Here is a 15,211-nt window from a genome sequence, read left to right as displayed (position 1 = left end):
ATTTAGCCTCGACAGTTGCCTTGAAAACAAAATGTGGGCTCGGCGCCTGTGGCTCAAGTGGCTAAGGCACCAGCCACATATACCCAAGGTGGTGGGTTCAAATCCAGCCAGGGCCGCCAAACAACAATGACAGCTGCAACCAAAAAATAGCTGCACGTTGTGGCGGGCATCTGTAGTCCCAGCTACTCAGGAGGCTGAGGCCGGAGACTCACTTGAGCCCAGGAGTTGGAGGTTGCTGTGAGCTGTGATGCCACGGCACTCTACCCAGGGGGACAGCTTGAGGCTCCTGTCTCAAAAAAAAAAGAAAAAGCAAACAAAATGTGGAGCTGGCTTTCATCTCTCTACTAGCAGCAGTGTCACACTGCTAATCTCCACCAAACATGTATTTTGGCTCTTCAGAAACTTGCCTATCTCTCAGATTTTCAAAACCTTTGGGAAAAGATTTAAGGAAAACAAAAATAGCTATTTCTTAGATTACCTGCTGGCACCACTCATCAGCACACAGTAGCTGATGTTCTTGTTTAAATGACAACTCCTGAAATCTGGATACAAGAAGAATATTTTGGTGAGCATGATTAGCTTAGCTCTCAGTTGGTCCTGGAGGTGACAGAGGAGCATGTGCTGGCCTTCTGACTACTGCTGGGAACGGGGGGCAGACCAGCTGAGCACAGGGACAAAGAGAGAAGGGAATGGGCCAGGCAGCAGGCACCAAGATGCTCCAGCAACATCAGCCCTGCTGTCCACTGGTAAATCAAACTGTTAGCTGGGAGCTCATGACGGGGAATCACTGTGAGTTTCCATCCCCATGAACCACCAGTGTCAAGGCAAGGCACTGCAGCTGTCCTAGCAGTAGAGCTCTGGTGACTGTCATTCTAAGTTGAGACAGAATCTACGCACAAGCAAAGTCACCCTTTACAAAGGTACACTTAGATGACTTTAGACAACATATACTGACATTTACTACCTCAATATCAAGGCACGTAATATTTCTCTCTCCCCACAAAGCTCTCTTGTGTCCCCCTGAAGTCCACCCCTCTCCATTGCCCCCTACAACCACTGCCATGATTTGTGCTCCTTTTCTAGGACGCCCAGGATGTAGCCTGGTTTCCAAACCTATCAATTGATTCATTCACAAAATACTCATTTTTAAACTAGGTCTAAGCTATCATGTTCCTAATTTCCTCTTAGTTCAGGCTCACCCAGAGAATAGCACTGGCAAAAGGAAGAAGGGGTGTCAGCAAGGCCCCCTTGGGGCACTGTGAGAAGTCCCCTAAGAATGGAACACAGAATGTGGGATGCTGGAGATGGGGTCAGGTGGTGAGAAACCACTAGGGCTGAAAGGTGCCATGCTCAGGGTTCAGGGGTTTGGGGGAGGGAAGGCATGAGACTGGACACCTGAAACCGAGGCATTAGTGGGGACTGAGAACAGCTGGCCAGAAAAAGGAGCTGCTTTGTCCTCTAGGTGGCAGGTGGGGGCGACAGAGGTAACACCATCCCCTGGTTTCCAGGCACATTCCCAGTGCTCCGGGCAAGCACTGTTCAAACAGGTCACACCACTTCATAGATCACCCTGCAGGCACCTGGGTATCAACAGTCTGGAAATGCCTGTCATAAGAGCATGTGGGAGAATGTCAGCTTCTCTGACTTTACAGCCTACTTTTCTGGCCAACTCCTTTCTGTGGAACACAGTGGCCAAAGGCAATGGGAAAGCCAAAGGATTATGAGGCAGGCCAGGGAGACTGCTGGGACCCTGGGTACGGGAGGGGATGGAACTCCCAGTCCCACCCCCAACTATTGTTAACAGAGGGCTAATAGGTCAGAGGGGACTGCTGGGGCCACTGAAGGGTCCCTTTGCGTAGATTTTCCACTTCATTCTTTCTACCCTCCTCTTTGGTTGGTGACCACAGGCCCAGCCCATCTCACAGATAAATTACCCAATTATAGCCAAAGTCCCAGGGTAAAGCCAGTGGCCCAAGTGAGAACGGAACCAGGCAAGACCTCGCCAAAGAACATACTCTCACCCCATGCTGCAGTGGCCCTGAGCCACCAAGGGAGCCCTGCCCCTTCCTGCTAGCACAGGTCTCCGCATATAAGGAATCCCAGTGGACTCTGGACACCCCTAGGAACCCCAGTGAGGTTCTGGCTGTCTCAGTGCTGACTTGATGCCAATGGAGCAAGGGAGTGGCATGCAGAGGGTAATTCACACCTGTACCCTTCTGCCTATGTAGCCAGGCCGGAGGGCACCACTGCCTCTCCCCCCATGCCAGCCTCACTTCCTGTGTGACAGGCCTGGGAGGACACAGGACCACATCATTTTCTTTCTTTTTTTTTTTTTTTGATACAGAGCCTCAAGCTGTCCCCCTGGGCAGAGTGCCGTGGCATTACAGCTCACAGCAACCTCCAACTCCTGGGCTCAAGCGAGTCTCCTGCCTCCGCCTCCCAAGTAGCTGGGACCACAGGCGCCCGCCACAACGCCCAGCTGTTTTTTGGTTGCAGCCATCATTGTTGTTTGGCGGGTCCGGGCTGGGGATTCGAACCCGCCACCTTAGGTGTACGTGGCTGGCGCCTTAGCTGGGTGAGCTATAGGTGCCGAGCCCACATCATTTTCTAATCCACTGCTTTTTCTCCACTGCTTTCCACAGGGGTCTACTACATACAGGCACACAATAAAAATGTGGGAGGTGGACCACTCATGGGGGCTCATGTCTGTAATCCCAGCACTTTGGGAGTCTGAGGCAGGAAGAATACTTAAAGCTAGGATTTTGAGACCAGCTGGGGCAACATGACCCTATCTCTACAAAAACAAAAAAATTAGCCAGGTGTGGTTGCACATACCTATAGTTCCCGTAGTGTGAGGTCACAGTGAGTTTGAGGTCACAGACAGTTTGAACTACAATCCCATCACTACACTCCAGCTTGGATGACACAGCGAGACCCTGCCATTCCTTCATGTATTATTAAATTAATGAAATATGTGAGAGGTAAAACCATGAAGTAACTAGAAGAAAATGGAGAAGAATCCTTTTGTGACTTAGAGGAGGGATCCTTAAACAAAATTTCAAAAATAAAAGCTATAAGGACGCACTTACACATTTTTATTACACCAAAAGTTAGGATTTCTGTTTAGAAACTAACAACATGGAAAGTTAGCAGACTATGAATCCTGTCTCCCAATCAGACACAACTAAAAATCTATAATACCCTAGGAAATCCTACACAAAATGAAAAAGACAGGGCTGGGCTGGAGGATGGGCAAAGGACAGGAACACGCAATTGTAGAGCACAGCAGAAGCACAAGAAGGTAACAGCCTTGCAGAGAGACTCTCCCACTTGTTGGTATTTAGAAGGATGCATCCAAGAACAGCAAGGTTCCCCTTACCCCTGAGCACCACTAGAGAGCAGGAAAGGCCAAGTGTGGGTGGAGGTGGGCAGACAGTGCCCTTCCTGAAGGTGGAAAGCAGAATGGCAGGCCTTGGCAGGCCTCTGCACACACCCAGGCAGTAACTCAGTCATCAGGTGTGCACGGGCCCTATGACAACCCAGCCATTTCACCCCAGACTTAGATCTGCAATGAAGTGCTCCCTCGGGTCCCAGGGCAGAGCAACGTGGAGGTAGGAAGAATGCGCAAGGCAAGGTGGGCATGCTGCACTCTGAACACAAACAGAATAGCGTGGAGTGTGAAGTAGGAATACGAAGTTCCCAAGAACAGATGCCAGCAAAAGTGGTAACAGCGGCCTAGACATCAACTGCAGAAGAGAAAAGGAGAAAGGGAAGGGTATTGATGAGTGAGTCCCCACCCTACCTGCCAAGACCCCAGCTGTCTGTTAGGGCACAGCTTCCTCTCCCCACGGAGGGTACTCTGACTGGCCCTGCCGAAGCACCACAGTATCGGGGGCCCATCTCCCGCAGCTTCTGCCCTCAAAGCCAGGGTAGACCAAGTCCTCCTAGAGAGCTCCTCCTGGTCAGCCAAGCTAGGGGCCACGCGGGCCCTTCCAAACATTGCCCCCATGCCTCTCAGTCACAGCGTGTCTCGAAATCCACTCGAGCACATCAGCCCCGCTTCTCCCAAGGGGACTGTAAGTCTGCTGACTCCCAGCGCCACACAGCTTTTCATCAGCAGCAGCGTCACAATGGGGCCTGTCTCTACACTGTGCTGACAGCTTTACACGTGTCACCTCACTCAACCCTGTGACAATCCTAGCCGGGAGATAGTACTAGAGGCCTTATTTTACAGAGAAGAAACTGAGGTTTAAAGAGGTACAGTCATTCACGCTTACGCAGCCAGAAAGAGCCGGAACTTCCCTGGGGCTGAGATGAGAGCAACTGTCGAGTTGAGACTTAGAGGGCCCTGTCAGGCGATGTGTGTGCCTTCCACAGAGGCCACAACAGAGCTCGCAGCTGCCAACAGCGCACAGCCTGCTCCTGTCTCTGTCTTATGCCAAGGAGGCTCATCCCAGGCGCCCCAGACTTGTAAACTACTAGGAACGTTTGTCATACATGACCTTGATCTCACCCTCAGAACAATCATGCCCTTTAATGTGTGGCCCCAAGGGCCCAAGCATCACAACTTCTTCCTCTGTAGCCTGGAAAGGTCCAAGGGGAAGCTGGCTGGGCCAAACTGACCAACAGAAGAAGCTCCTAGTGCTGTCCTTCCATGCAAGTCTGTGAAAGCAAAGTCAAATGTTTTATTCAAATCTGATAAAGTACACCAAGAAGTTCTGGCACATTCTCTCTCAGCTTGGAAGGCAAAGATAAGAGACGACTCTTTGGGGACTGCTTAATTGCAGTCTTGCAGATGGCAACAAGATGGGCAAAGTAAGCTTTGACATTTTGTTCAAATACAATGGAGTGCCCAGCCTTCCCTAAGGAAGCCTTCTTCCTTCTGTCTGCTTTTATGAGGGGACAGCACAGATCTGGCTCTGCCCTGGAGTGTGACCTCAGCTAAGTCCCTTTCTGAACGTTTCTGGCTCTTTAGCTGTCAGAGAGTCAGAACTAATCTTGTGAGAGCCAAATGCACTAGAGCAGGGGCTGGGGGGGCGGGGGGGGGGCTACAGTTGGTAAGAAACTCCAACCAGCTGTGCTCTCAGCCTGCCATGGCTATCACTTAACAAGACCTGACCTCTTTTGTTTTGTTTTTTTTTGAGACAGAGTCTCTCTTTGTCGTCCTTGGTAGAATGCTATAGCGTCATTGCTCACAGGAACCTCAAACACTTGGGCTGAAGTGATTTTCTTGCCTCAGCCTCCCAAGTAGCTGTGACTATAGGTGCCCACCACATCGCCCAGCTATTTTTTTGAAATGGGGACTTGTTCCTGCTCAGGCTGGCCTCGAACCTGTTAGCACAAGCAATCCTCATATCTCGGCCTCCCAAGTGCTGGGATTATAGGCATGAGCCACTGCACCCAGCCCAAGACCTGACCTCTTGCTGGCCATTTCTTCATCCTGTCCATTCAGAGAGGAAGGGGAAGTGGATTAGATGACCTCCAAAAGCCCTTCACAATTCCAGGATTTCTAATTGAAAAAACAAAATCAAAGAAGATGCTGGAGATTCTTGGCATACTTCATCAGCCTTGCCGGGAAGGACCACCAGGAGCTCCCCTTCTGTTGGTTAGCTTGGCACTGTGGCCTTGCCCTCAAACCCCTCTCATCCCAGGGTACAGAGGGAAGAATTTTATAACTCTTCATTTCTGAGGACGTGGCAGCATATTCTTGCTATTCATAAATATTTAATGATAGGCCCTTCCCTCATGGAACTTATGATCAGAAAAATAACACAACTGTAGACAGTGACAAATTCTGAGAACACCCTGGGTGGTCAGGGCTGCCCAGAGGAAGTGAGAGCCAGGCTGCTTGCTGAAGGCTGTGGCAGGTGTTGTGAAGTCCCCACAGCATGAGTGCCGTGCTCTGCACTCCTCTGTGCATCCTCCCACCGCGGCTCACCACTCCCTCAATATCTTGTGTAGACATTGGCTGTCATGTCAATGTTTGGTGTTAACACAACCAAAACGTGTTAACAGTGGGTTTTATGGGCAATGATCATGCCTTTATTTGCCTCCATCCTTTGTGTCAGATAAGGAGAGAGCACCCCATATTATCTCCTCAGAGCCCAAATGGTGCTGGGAGCTGGGACCTCAACTCCACCTGGAGAAGAGGGGACTGAGGAACTGCTCCTAGCTCAGAGGCACAAGCGTGGAGTAACTGGTGAGCCTTTCTCAATCTGTGAACCCAGTGAGTCACTGAGCTTTCCCCAGAGGGCTACAGAGACTCAGCCCAGCGTCTTCAGGTGGTAACTCCTGGAAGGCAGGCAGGAGCTTCTGGCGCCTCTGTCACGCTGATAAAAGAGCAGCACGAGCACAAACTGGCAGCCCACACAGCTTGTGGCTAAGCCTACCGCCTCAGGCAGGCTGAGAGGGTGCCAGGCATCCCCAGCTCTCATCCATGTTTTCTGTGGAGGTCGGGGGTGCCCCCATAGGGAGGCCTCAGGCAACTTTCTTCTGACCTCTCCCAACCACTATGTTGAGTCTTCCTTGCCAAATGGATGACTGTGGATCTTAGAGCCGTGAAATCTATGATGTCTGCTTGTAAACACCAAAGAGTAAGGGGCAGCTAGGCCGCCAAGTCTGTGTCTTGCTTTCAGATGCTAGACTGCGCCCACTGCATCCCATCCCTGCAGAGCTCCACTTCCCCTGGTCCCAATGTTCGTCCCAGCTTCCCCACCACCTAGGCTCCCAATGCACCCTCCCCCTCAAACAAAGGGCCCGGGAGCTGCTCACCTTGATGCTCCCCTGAACCACCAGCCCTGGCCAGCACCTAACCTCACTGGAGCTCCCCATGCAAAACAGGGTGATGCCATTCATCCTGCAGGGCCCTGAAAGGGTGAAGTCATAGTCCTTGCCTGGGCCTGCTGCTGCTGCTGTTTTATCAACTGCCTCAGTTTCCAGACTATCCTGACTGTGATCTGTGAGCTCCCGACTCTAGACTCCTGTGCTATCCTGGGTCCTCATTCCTATCCCAACTCCCAGATTTCAGTTCTTGCCCCCAACAGTGACTGGCCCCATCCTCTGGTCCTGGGACTGATGTCCATCAAGTAGGACGGTAAAGAAAATGGGGCCCCTGCCCTGCAAAAGTGAAAGCTAAAAAGCTACCCTAAAAACTGGATGAATTGGAAACCGACTCGAGGAGCAGAAGACAAATGATTTAGAGAGGAAAGATGTGCTGTTTGTTTTGCTATTTTTTAGCTAAATGCCTCTTCCGGGCCACGGCTAGGCTCACCTGCTCGGCACTTGGTATACACTGCGCGAGCTACACAGACACCGGGAAGGCCTGGAATGCCTAGCATGGTGTTGACATGCATGGCATCCGCCACCCTGCATGCCATCGCCCCGAGACTCACTCACTTGTCCTTTGGCCAGTGCCAGCCAGCCTCAGGAGTTGGTCCACAGCTGCAGCTTATGCTCTCCCACACCCAGGGTGGCAGCGGAGGAACACGGGTGCAGCTGTCAGGGCACCTCCACCTGGGATGGCACCATCACCTTCCTGAGTCTCTAAGTGAGTGCTTGCTGAAACTCTTAGGCACACTCTGAGGGCAGTAAAAGGAGGCAGGGACAGTGCAAGAGACATCAGAAATTGGGTCAGCCCCTAAAATACAAAGCCAGATGACCTTAATGTTATGGGGAAATGGCTAGCTGGGAGAAGCTGGAGTAGCAATTCCTCTAAAAAGCTGAGTCCCTGCCCCTGGCCTCCCCACCTTGGTGCTTCCCCAGTCCACCCCCCTGCACTCACCCTGTCCACCTCTACAATAGCCACCTCAACTCCAGCCCCACTATGCTCAGCATAAACAGATGCTTCTTCAAAATGTCCCCACAAGCTAAGCCCCCACAGACTAATTGGGCACTACAGAACCCTCCTGCTAAAGCTATAATTAGATTTGTTACTGAGTAGACAGGGAACATGTGTCTCTTAAACAGCTTGAACAAGTTACCCTGATGTCACTGAAATTGAATGAGAAAATAAAATTTTATCTTCAGAGGATAAGCTTCCTGACAGCACAAAAACTAAAGTGTTCAATTCTCTCAAGGCAAAAACTGAAGGACTCTATCTGGCATTAGAATGATGGCATTTAGGCAGAGAGAGAGACAAGTCTGCACCGATAAAATGAAAGGTGACCTGTGGCCGGCCCACCTCTCCCATCTCCACATGCAGTGTTTGCACATGGGGCTGTGGCAGTGGAGACAGTGTAGACAGAGTTGATACTGCAGAGACCACTTGGACTCAGTCACTGGGGACCTGGGCCTGCCATACAGGTGCCTGCAGACAAGACACACTGGATGTGGGCAAGCTCACTGCACTAGCACGCAGCGTGTCTGGCGCTAGGCAGCCCATCACAGAACAGTAACAGGCTGTCACCATTTACGAAGCTCAGCCTATATAATGCACCCTGAATTCTGCGTTCCTATCCCCCACTAGAAGTATAACTTGATCCCCTAGCACCGGTGATCAACACTACAGGTTGAAGACAACACTGCAGACAGTGTCATCAAGGGCATGAGCTAAAAGCAAAATAACAAATTCTATGGCCACCAGCTGGTTCCCTACAGTCTTCCCAGGTGGATGGGAAAAGCCTGCCAGCCTGCCCTGCACAGCAGCCGTCTACTGACCCAGCACCTACCTGCTACAGCCAGGCTGATTCTGGACAACTGCTGGAGCCCAGGAACCTTGAACAGGGGGCCCACCAGCAGGACACTCTGTGAGATCCACAGTAATTTCTACTCAACTACCCCTACTGCTTTCAAGTACGTAAGCCCCTGCCATGTGCCACATGTGGTACCAGGAACTGACAACACAAGCTGAGCAGGGCTGCCCTGCTCCTGCCAAGCTGTGGGATAGCAGTCGATGACAGACATGGCTGAGTGCGGAAAGCCTTCAAGGGGAAACTGTGGCACTCATGTAACTAAGTGTGCTGCTGCACTACGAGCTCCATGAGGACAGGGCTGTCTCCGTCAGGTTCCCCTGTGTCCCAGCCCCAAGCCCAGGCCTGGCACATGGTAGGTGCTCAACATGTACAGCCTGAATGGCCAAGGAGAAGAAAGGGTGGCTTTGTGCAGACCCATAACCACTACTAGAAAAACCCCATTACAGAGCAGAGACTAGGAAGTCAAGATCGGTTTTGGAGGGGGGGGGAGGTTTGCAGTTTTGGGCCAGGGCTGGGTTTGAACACACCACCTCTGCCATATGGGGCTGGCGCCCTACTCCTTTGAGTCAGAGGCACCACCTGGCAGTCAAGACTGTTTTCTCCTCTAATCTTAGTGTCAAAGTCAACACCTAATGTTGACTTCTGCCTATTTTCATAACCATCCAACCATGGCTCAGACTGTTTATTCAGAACTGGAAAAACCACCCATTTTGTAAACCATAATTCTGAAGAGTCATGAGGGTCAGGGTAGCCAAACCTGGCCACCGCACGTTCAAGTCCATCCGCGTCAGCATGTGTGGAGGGCAGCTGGGGAAGACACGGCCTGGGCTCTGCCACTGAGCGCCTGGTGGCATTTACATTCACTCTGCTCACAGCACCACCCTGTTGCCTCCTCACTGTTTACCACCAAGCTGGCTCTGGGAGGCCCAAGACTGTGCTGGGGTCCCCAGAATGTAGCCCTGGGTCTGGGCCATGCAAAAGCCAAATTAATCTTTGCAGAACCCATGACCACAGGGCAGTGGCAATGTAATATCTACACAGTTGGTCTAGAAGGACGAGAAAGGGGACATCCCACATGGATGGCTTACAGACAAAACGATGATGTATGTGGTTCTCACCAGACGTGCTGTCTCTGCATCGCTCAAGTTTGAGGGGAACCAGCCTGGCTCAGAGCAAGGTAAGAACACCTGACAGGAAGAGCCTTTCTTGAAAGGAAGGGCAAATATTAAGAGTTTCGGGGCTCGACGCCTATAGCTCAACCGGCTAAGGCGCCAGCCACGTACACCTAAGGTGGCGGGTTCGAATCCCCAGCCCGGACCCGCCAAACAACAATGACGGCTGCAACCAAAAAATAGCCGGGCGGGCGTTGTGGCGGGCGCCTGTGGTCCCAGCTACTTGGGAGGCGGAGGCAGGAGACTCGCTTGAGCCCAGGAGTTGGAGGTTGCTGTGAGCTGTAATGCCACGGCACTCTGCCCAGGGGGACAGCTTGAGGCTCTGTCTCAAAAAAAAAAAAAAAAAGAGTTTCGGTCCAGTTCTCTCTAGGGCTAATATTCCCGAACATCTCATAGAAAGATATTTATGTTCTCCTCACTACCCCACCCCCAATATTCTTCTCCTCAAACGCTCTTCATGCCCTTGACACAGTGCAGACAGGTCACACACAGCCTGGGTTCACCCAGGACATCTGAGCTCTAAGTGCACAGAAACCCATGGCTGAGCATAAATCCTGCCTTGGGGAACTTTTGACGAGGTAGACTTAGGGTGCAGCTCCTAAAATAAGCCAAGTCTTCCCCTATACCCCAGGCCGGGCCCACAGGGAACCCTCAGAGATGCAGGCAAATGGCTTTCAGCCCTGCTGGGGACAGACAGCCATTACGTTCCCAGAGTGTTGAAAGCCTTCAAGGGGAAGGGAGAGGCACTGGTGACACTCAAAAACCTTCATGGCCCACAGCAAGCTCTCTGTGCCTCCCCCCCCAGAGCCAAAGAGAAGGCCTAGAAGCAGGGCTCACGAACTCCCAGAGCAAGCCTGGAAGACACACCACAAATAACCAAGCTGTCCCCCATGACAGCTCGAGTTCTGTCCCTCAAGGCAGTACTGGGATGTGGGTACCATTATTACCTCCATTTCACAGATGGGGAAATTGAGGCAAATAAAAATCAGTAAATTTCCCAAAGTCAACAGGTGTCCTGTTGATTTAAGCTCTTCTGCTCCCTGTTAAATTCTAAGATGTGGTTCTTGTCACATTACCGCATCTGATAATTTAACAAGAAGCAGAAGAGCTTAAATCAACAAGACGCCTGGGGGCAGAATGTGCCAAGCACTGACTTGCTGAGGGAGCAACCTGCATAGAGAAAAGCCCTGCCCTAGCCCTAACCATCCTAATCCCTCCTGACCTGCCATCTTGTTCTAAAACTGGCCCTTGGCTCCAAAATCGTCAAGGTCTTGGGCCCTGTGCAAGTGTGCAAGGCCATACTGACTCTGCCCTGCAGGCTTTGCTCCAGCCTGGATGCTTCCCCTCTCCCCACGCCCAGCTCAAGGCCCAGCCCTGCCCATCCACAGGCCTCCACTGCTGACTGCCTAGCAGACCATGTTACTGAGTGGCAGAGTGGAGGGTGGTCCCTACTGCTGTCATACTCCACAAAGGCCACTGTCCTTTCTCCTCCCAGCTTTCTTACAAGCATCTTCGCTGTGGCAATCAGATCTCCCTTCCGGCTTCCTCCCCTTTTTTCCTAAATCTCTTACTACAGTGTTGGACAATTCATGGAGAACTTCCTCCAAAAATGCTCTACACACCTCTCTTCAGTGTGATGATCCTGTGGGTAACCCCTCCTCCAACAGATCTGTATTTGCTCACTCATTCTCCAGCATCTAGTAGGTACCACTGCCCCTTGTCCCCCATGTCGCCTTCTGGGAGCCCCAGCAAATCCTACAGTGCCTAGAAAGATGACCTGGCTAGCGTCTGTCTCCCCAAATGTCATAGCCAAAGGCTGCTGGAGGGCAAGACCATGCCCATGCCCACCCCCACTGTGTACAGGCACACAGCCAGCACGCAGAAGATGGCTCTCAAAGGACCTACACCAGATAGTACCTTTACCAGAAAGGAGTAAAATGTGACACTTTTCCACTTTAAGATCACAAGAGTTTCTTTGGGAAAAGTCGCCTTTCATGGGGAAGAGGAACTTGCCAACTGCCAGGAGAGGCATGCAGCTAGCAGGGTGCACCTATGTCTCTCAGGTCCCAGCAGGGCCAGCTCACTGAGCCACAGCTCCTCCATTCAGCAAACACCCATCACAGAGAAGGAGGGGGAGGAGGGGGAGGACCATGGCACTGTGGAGTTGACTTAAGCTGAAGGGCAATCTCAGGGGCAGCAGTGTAAGCTGAATAGAACCTGCCTGAGCACTCTTGGGGCAAAAGGAGATGTTCTTGTCTACTGACATTACCACATCTTAGAATTTAACAGGGAGCAGAAGAGCTTAAATCAATGACTGAACCTGTTAGTGCTACTTGATTTAATATATGCTCACAACATATAATGGCAATGTGCATCTAAATTTTTTTTTTAATGAGCAGCTGCAGATGGCTGTACTAGCACTATATTTAGCCACTAAAATTTCCTAGCACTTTCTGCCACCAAGTAGGTAATTAAAACAACGCTGCCAAAGGACTGCGGGACAAGACTACAGACTGTGTGCTGATTACCTCCTCTCACAACAGGAGGACAGGGTCCCAGCCGGCCCTGTCCTGATGCCCTGCACCACTTGCACGTATCATTCCTTTAACCCTCAAGACAGTACTGGGATGCGGGTACCATTATTACCTCCATTTCACAGATGGGGAAATTGAAGCAAATAAAAATCAGTAAATTTCCCAAAGCCATATATGGACAGTAAGTGACGAGGCCAGCAGTGAAACCTGGCCCCCTGGCTCCACAGAAATGCCTTCCTCTGTCCTGGTTATTTCCCTCAGCCTGTCACTCACTTCCCAGTGCCCTCAGCCTATCTGCATGACCACTGAGCTCAAGGCAGGCACTGATTAATACCACCCAGCAACATCACTGCAGCTACAAAACAGACTCCCCACAACTCTAGGGTCTCCACCTGTAGTTTCAGGTCAGGGTTAAGCATGAGGACTGCACTTCTCGAGGCTGGCATCACGAGAACACGCAGGAAGGCATGCACTGCCACCCCCTCCACAGCTCCTTCAGGCCACAGACTTTCTGGTGACCAGCAAGTGGGGCCCGGCCTCCTGTGAACCTGTACCTGGAGGTGGAGGCAGATGGGCAGTCCTGAATCCCAGCACTGTCCCAGGGCACCTCCAACCGCGTCTTGTAACTGCTGATGCTGATATGGCTTCCCCTAGTTTCACCCCAACCCTCCCGGCACACCATGAGAGGCACCTGGCAGCATCCCCCCAGCCCCTGTGGAGTGGCCAGCAACACATCTAACTGTCCTTGCTGCTGTTGCTCTTGCTGCCTAAGTGGAATGTTTCCTGGGCTGATGCGCTCTCTAGCTCCTGGAATTTGAGCTGGACACACCCCAGGAGAGCTCCACCAGCCGAGAGGCAGCAGTGCAGACTGCTGACGTGCCCTGTGCTTTTCCATTTACTTCTGCTACTCCAGAAACCAGGTCCTAGAGGACAGGGACTCAGTCCCATTCCTTGCTGTACCCACAGAGGGCCTAGCATATAGCAGGTGCTCAATAAATACACACTTATAATGACGTATTCAGCTAAAAGTCAGTGATCACCTTTGTGCCCAATACAGAGGAAAGAAAAGTATTGATAGAATTTTGAACTCCTTGTCCATACTTTTTTTTTCAAATCTTGGGCACCTGTGATCATTTGTCTCTATCAGATGATATCTATTGAATAGTGTTTGATTTCAGCCAAAATTATACACAGACTTACTTTAGGTTGTCTATTAAACCTAATAATACTACTTCGTGCTAGCCCCTGTAAACACTAGGGCACCATTCTCCTCTTGTCCCACCACTGGGTCTCCTGTGTCAGGAAAGTCCCCACAAGGTGCCAATATCGATGTTTTGATCTGATCCTGGCAGCCTCCCCCGGAAGCTGAGAGGCTCAGACCAGTCGAGCACACATCGAGGTCATACAGCTAGTAATGGCACAGCTGGGCTCAGAGCCCAGATCTCTTCATCTGCAAAGCCTCTCTCCAAAAAGCCCCCAGCTGCCAGGAAAGCTACAGGGGTTTTGCCATGGGGACAAAATTTGAACAAAAATTGACTTTCCTTTAACTAGCGGGCAGGAAAAGTAAGTGGGGCTCAAGAAGAATGACCTCCAAAAAAACTCATAAAATGACCTAATCAGGAAGGGAGCTCCTCACGGGCAGGCAGATGCTCTCATAACCTTAAAGGCAACTTGTTCGGCCCTCTGGCCACTTGCCTGCGTTGTCCAGCACAATCTCACAGCACAGCCATGTGTGTTTCTGTACAAAACTTGAAAGAAAAATGCCTCGAAGGCTAAGTCCAATAATTAGCAAATATCATTCCCAGTCACACCACAGCTAAACACAAAAGGAAGATCTGAGAATGGACAAATCCCAAGACCTTTCATAAACACCCCTACCTCTTTAAGTGTCCAATTTTTCTATTTTCCAGCAGGGTAAGCTCTGTGGCTTCCCTGGCAGCTCAGGCATACTCAGACAGGCTAAAGACAAGCATCCATGTCTTTTCTGACTGCAAATACCTAGCGGGTTTTCAAGAATGGTTGTTTTAGGCAGTGCCTGTGGCCCAGTGGGTAGGGTGCCTGCCCCATATACTGAGGGTGGCAGGTTCAAACCCGGCCCCGGCCAAACTATAACAAAAAATAGCTGGGCATTCTGGTAGGTGCCTATAGTCCCAGCTACTCAGGAGGCTGAGGCAAGAGAATTGCCTAAGCCCAAGAGCTGGAGGTTGCTGTGAGCTGTGACACCATAGCACTCTACTGAGGGCGATAAAATGAAACTGTCTCTTAAAAAAAAAAAAAAAAGAATGTTTGTTTCACTCTCCCATCCCCACCAAAATAATCAAAAGGCCTGCCAGACACCATCAGCCTGATCATTGCATTCAGCCAGAGGAAAGCATGAGCATTACCTCCCAGAAGCTATCACTGGACACTTCTACTCCAACGGAATCATCATAAGTGACAGACATTTCTTCAAAGGGTGAGGGGGCAGCAGGGAATGCTTAGATTCAGAGAGTCAACTCCGGATGCTCAGAATCTGCAGACGAACCTGTAAAAGAAAAGCACACATCACTGTGGTTTTTAAATTCCCAAGGTAACAAAGCAAGTCATCTCTATTTTGCAATTTCCCATTTCCATCACGGCCTTTGGTAGTCTAAAACATTTCCTTTAAGTGAAAGAAAGTCCATAAACTCTAACCCACTCTGGGCACTGGCATATGTGCATACGTATGTGTGTGTGCATGTGTACATACCACGTTAACAAGTAAACCTTGGCTCGGCGCCTGTGGCTCAAGCGGCTAAGGCGCCAGCCACATACACCTAAGGTGGCGGGTTCGAAT

The 15,211-nt window shown here is 50.9% G+C and overlaps 1 protein-coding gene across 3 annotated transcripts in view; it reads right to left on the bottom strand.

Moving 5' to 3' along the window:
- Positions 1-15,211, bottom strand: part of PACSIN2 (protein kinase C and casein kinase substrate in neurons 2) — a 126,770-nt gene that overhangs the window by 20,485 nt on the left and 91,074 nt on the right. For all 3 annotated transcript variants that reach the window (XR_002771615.1, XR_001160988.2, XM_003783134.3), the window contains exon 2: positions 14,781-14,920. Coding sequence is in view for 1 of the 3 variants with exons in the window: in XM_003783134.3 (XP_003783182.1) it covers positions 14,781-14,840 (60 nt within the window). In the remaining 2 variants the exon portion in view is untranslated. The remainder of the gene's footprint in view (positions 1-14,780; positions 14,921-15,211) is intronic.

The sequence above is a fragment of the Otolemur garnettii genome, unplaced genomic scaffold (genome assembly GCF_000181295.1).
Source record: "Otolemur garnettii isolate 467f Iridium unplaced genomic scaffold, OtoGar3 scaffold00007, whole genome shotgun sequence".
In the NCBI taxonomy this organism is placed as follows: Eukaryota; Metazoa; Chordata; class Mammalia; order Primates; family Galagidae; genus Otolemur; species Otolemur garnettii.
This window is presented reverse-complemented; position numbering and strand designations above follow the sequence as displayed.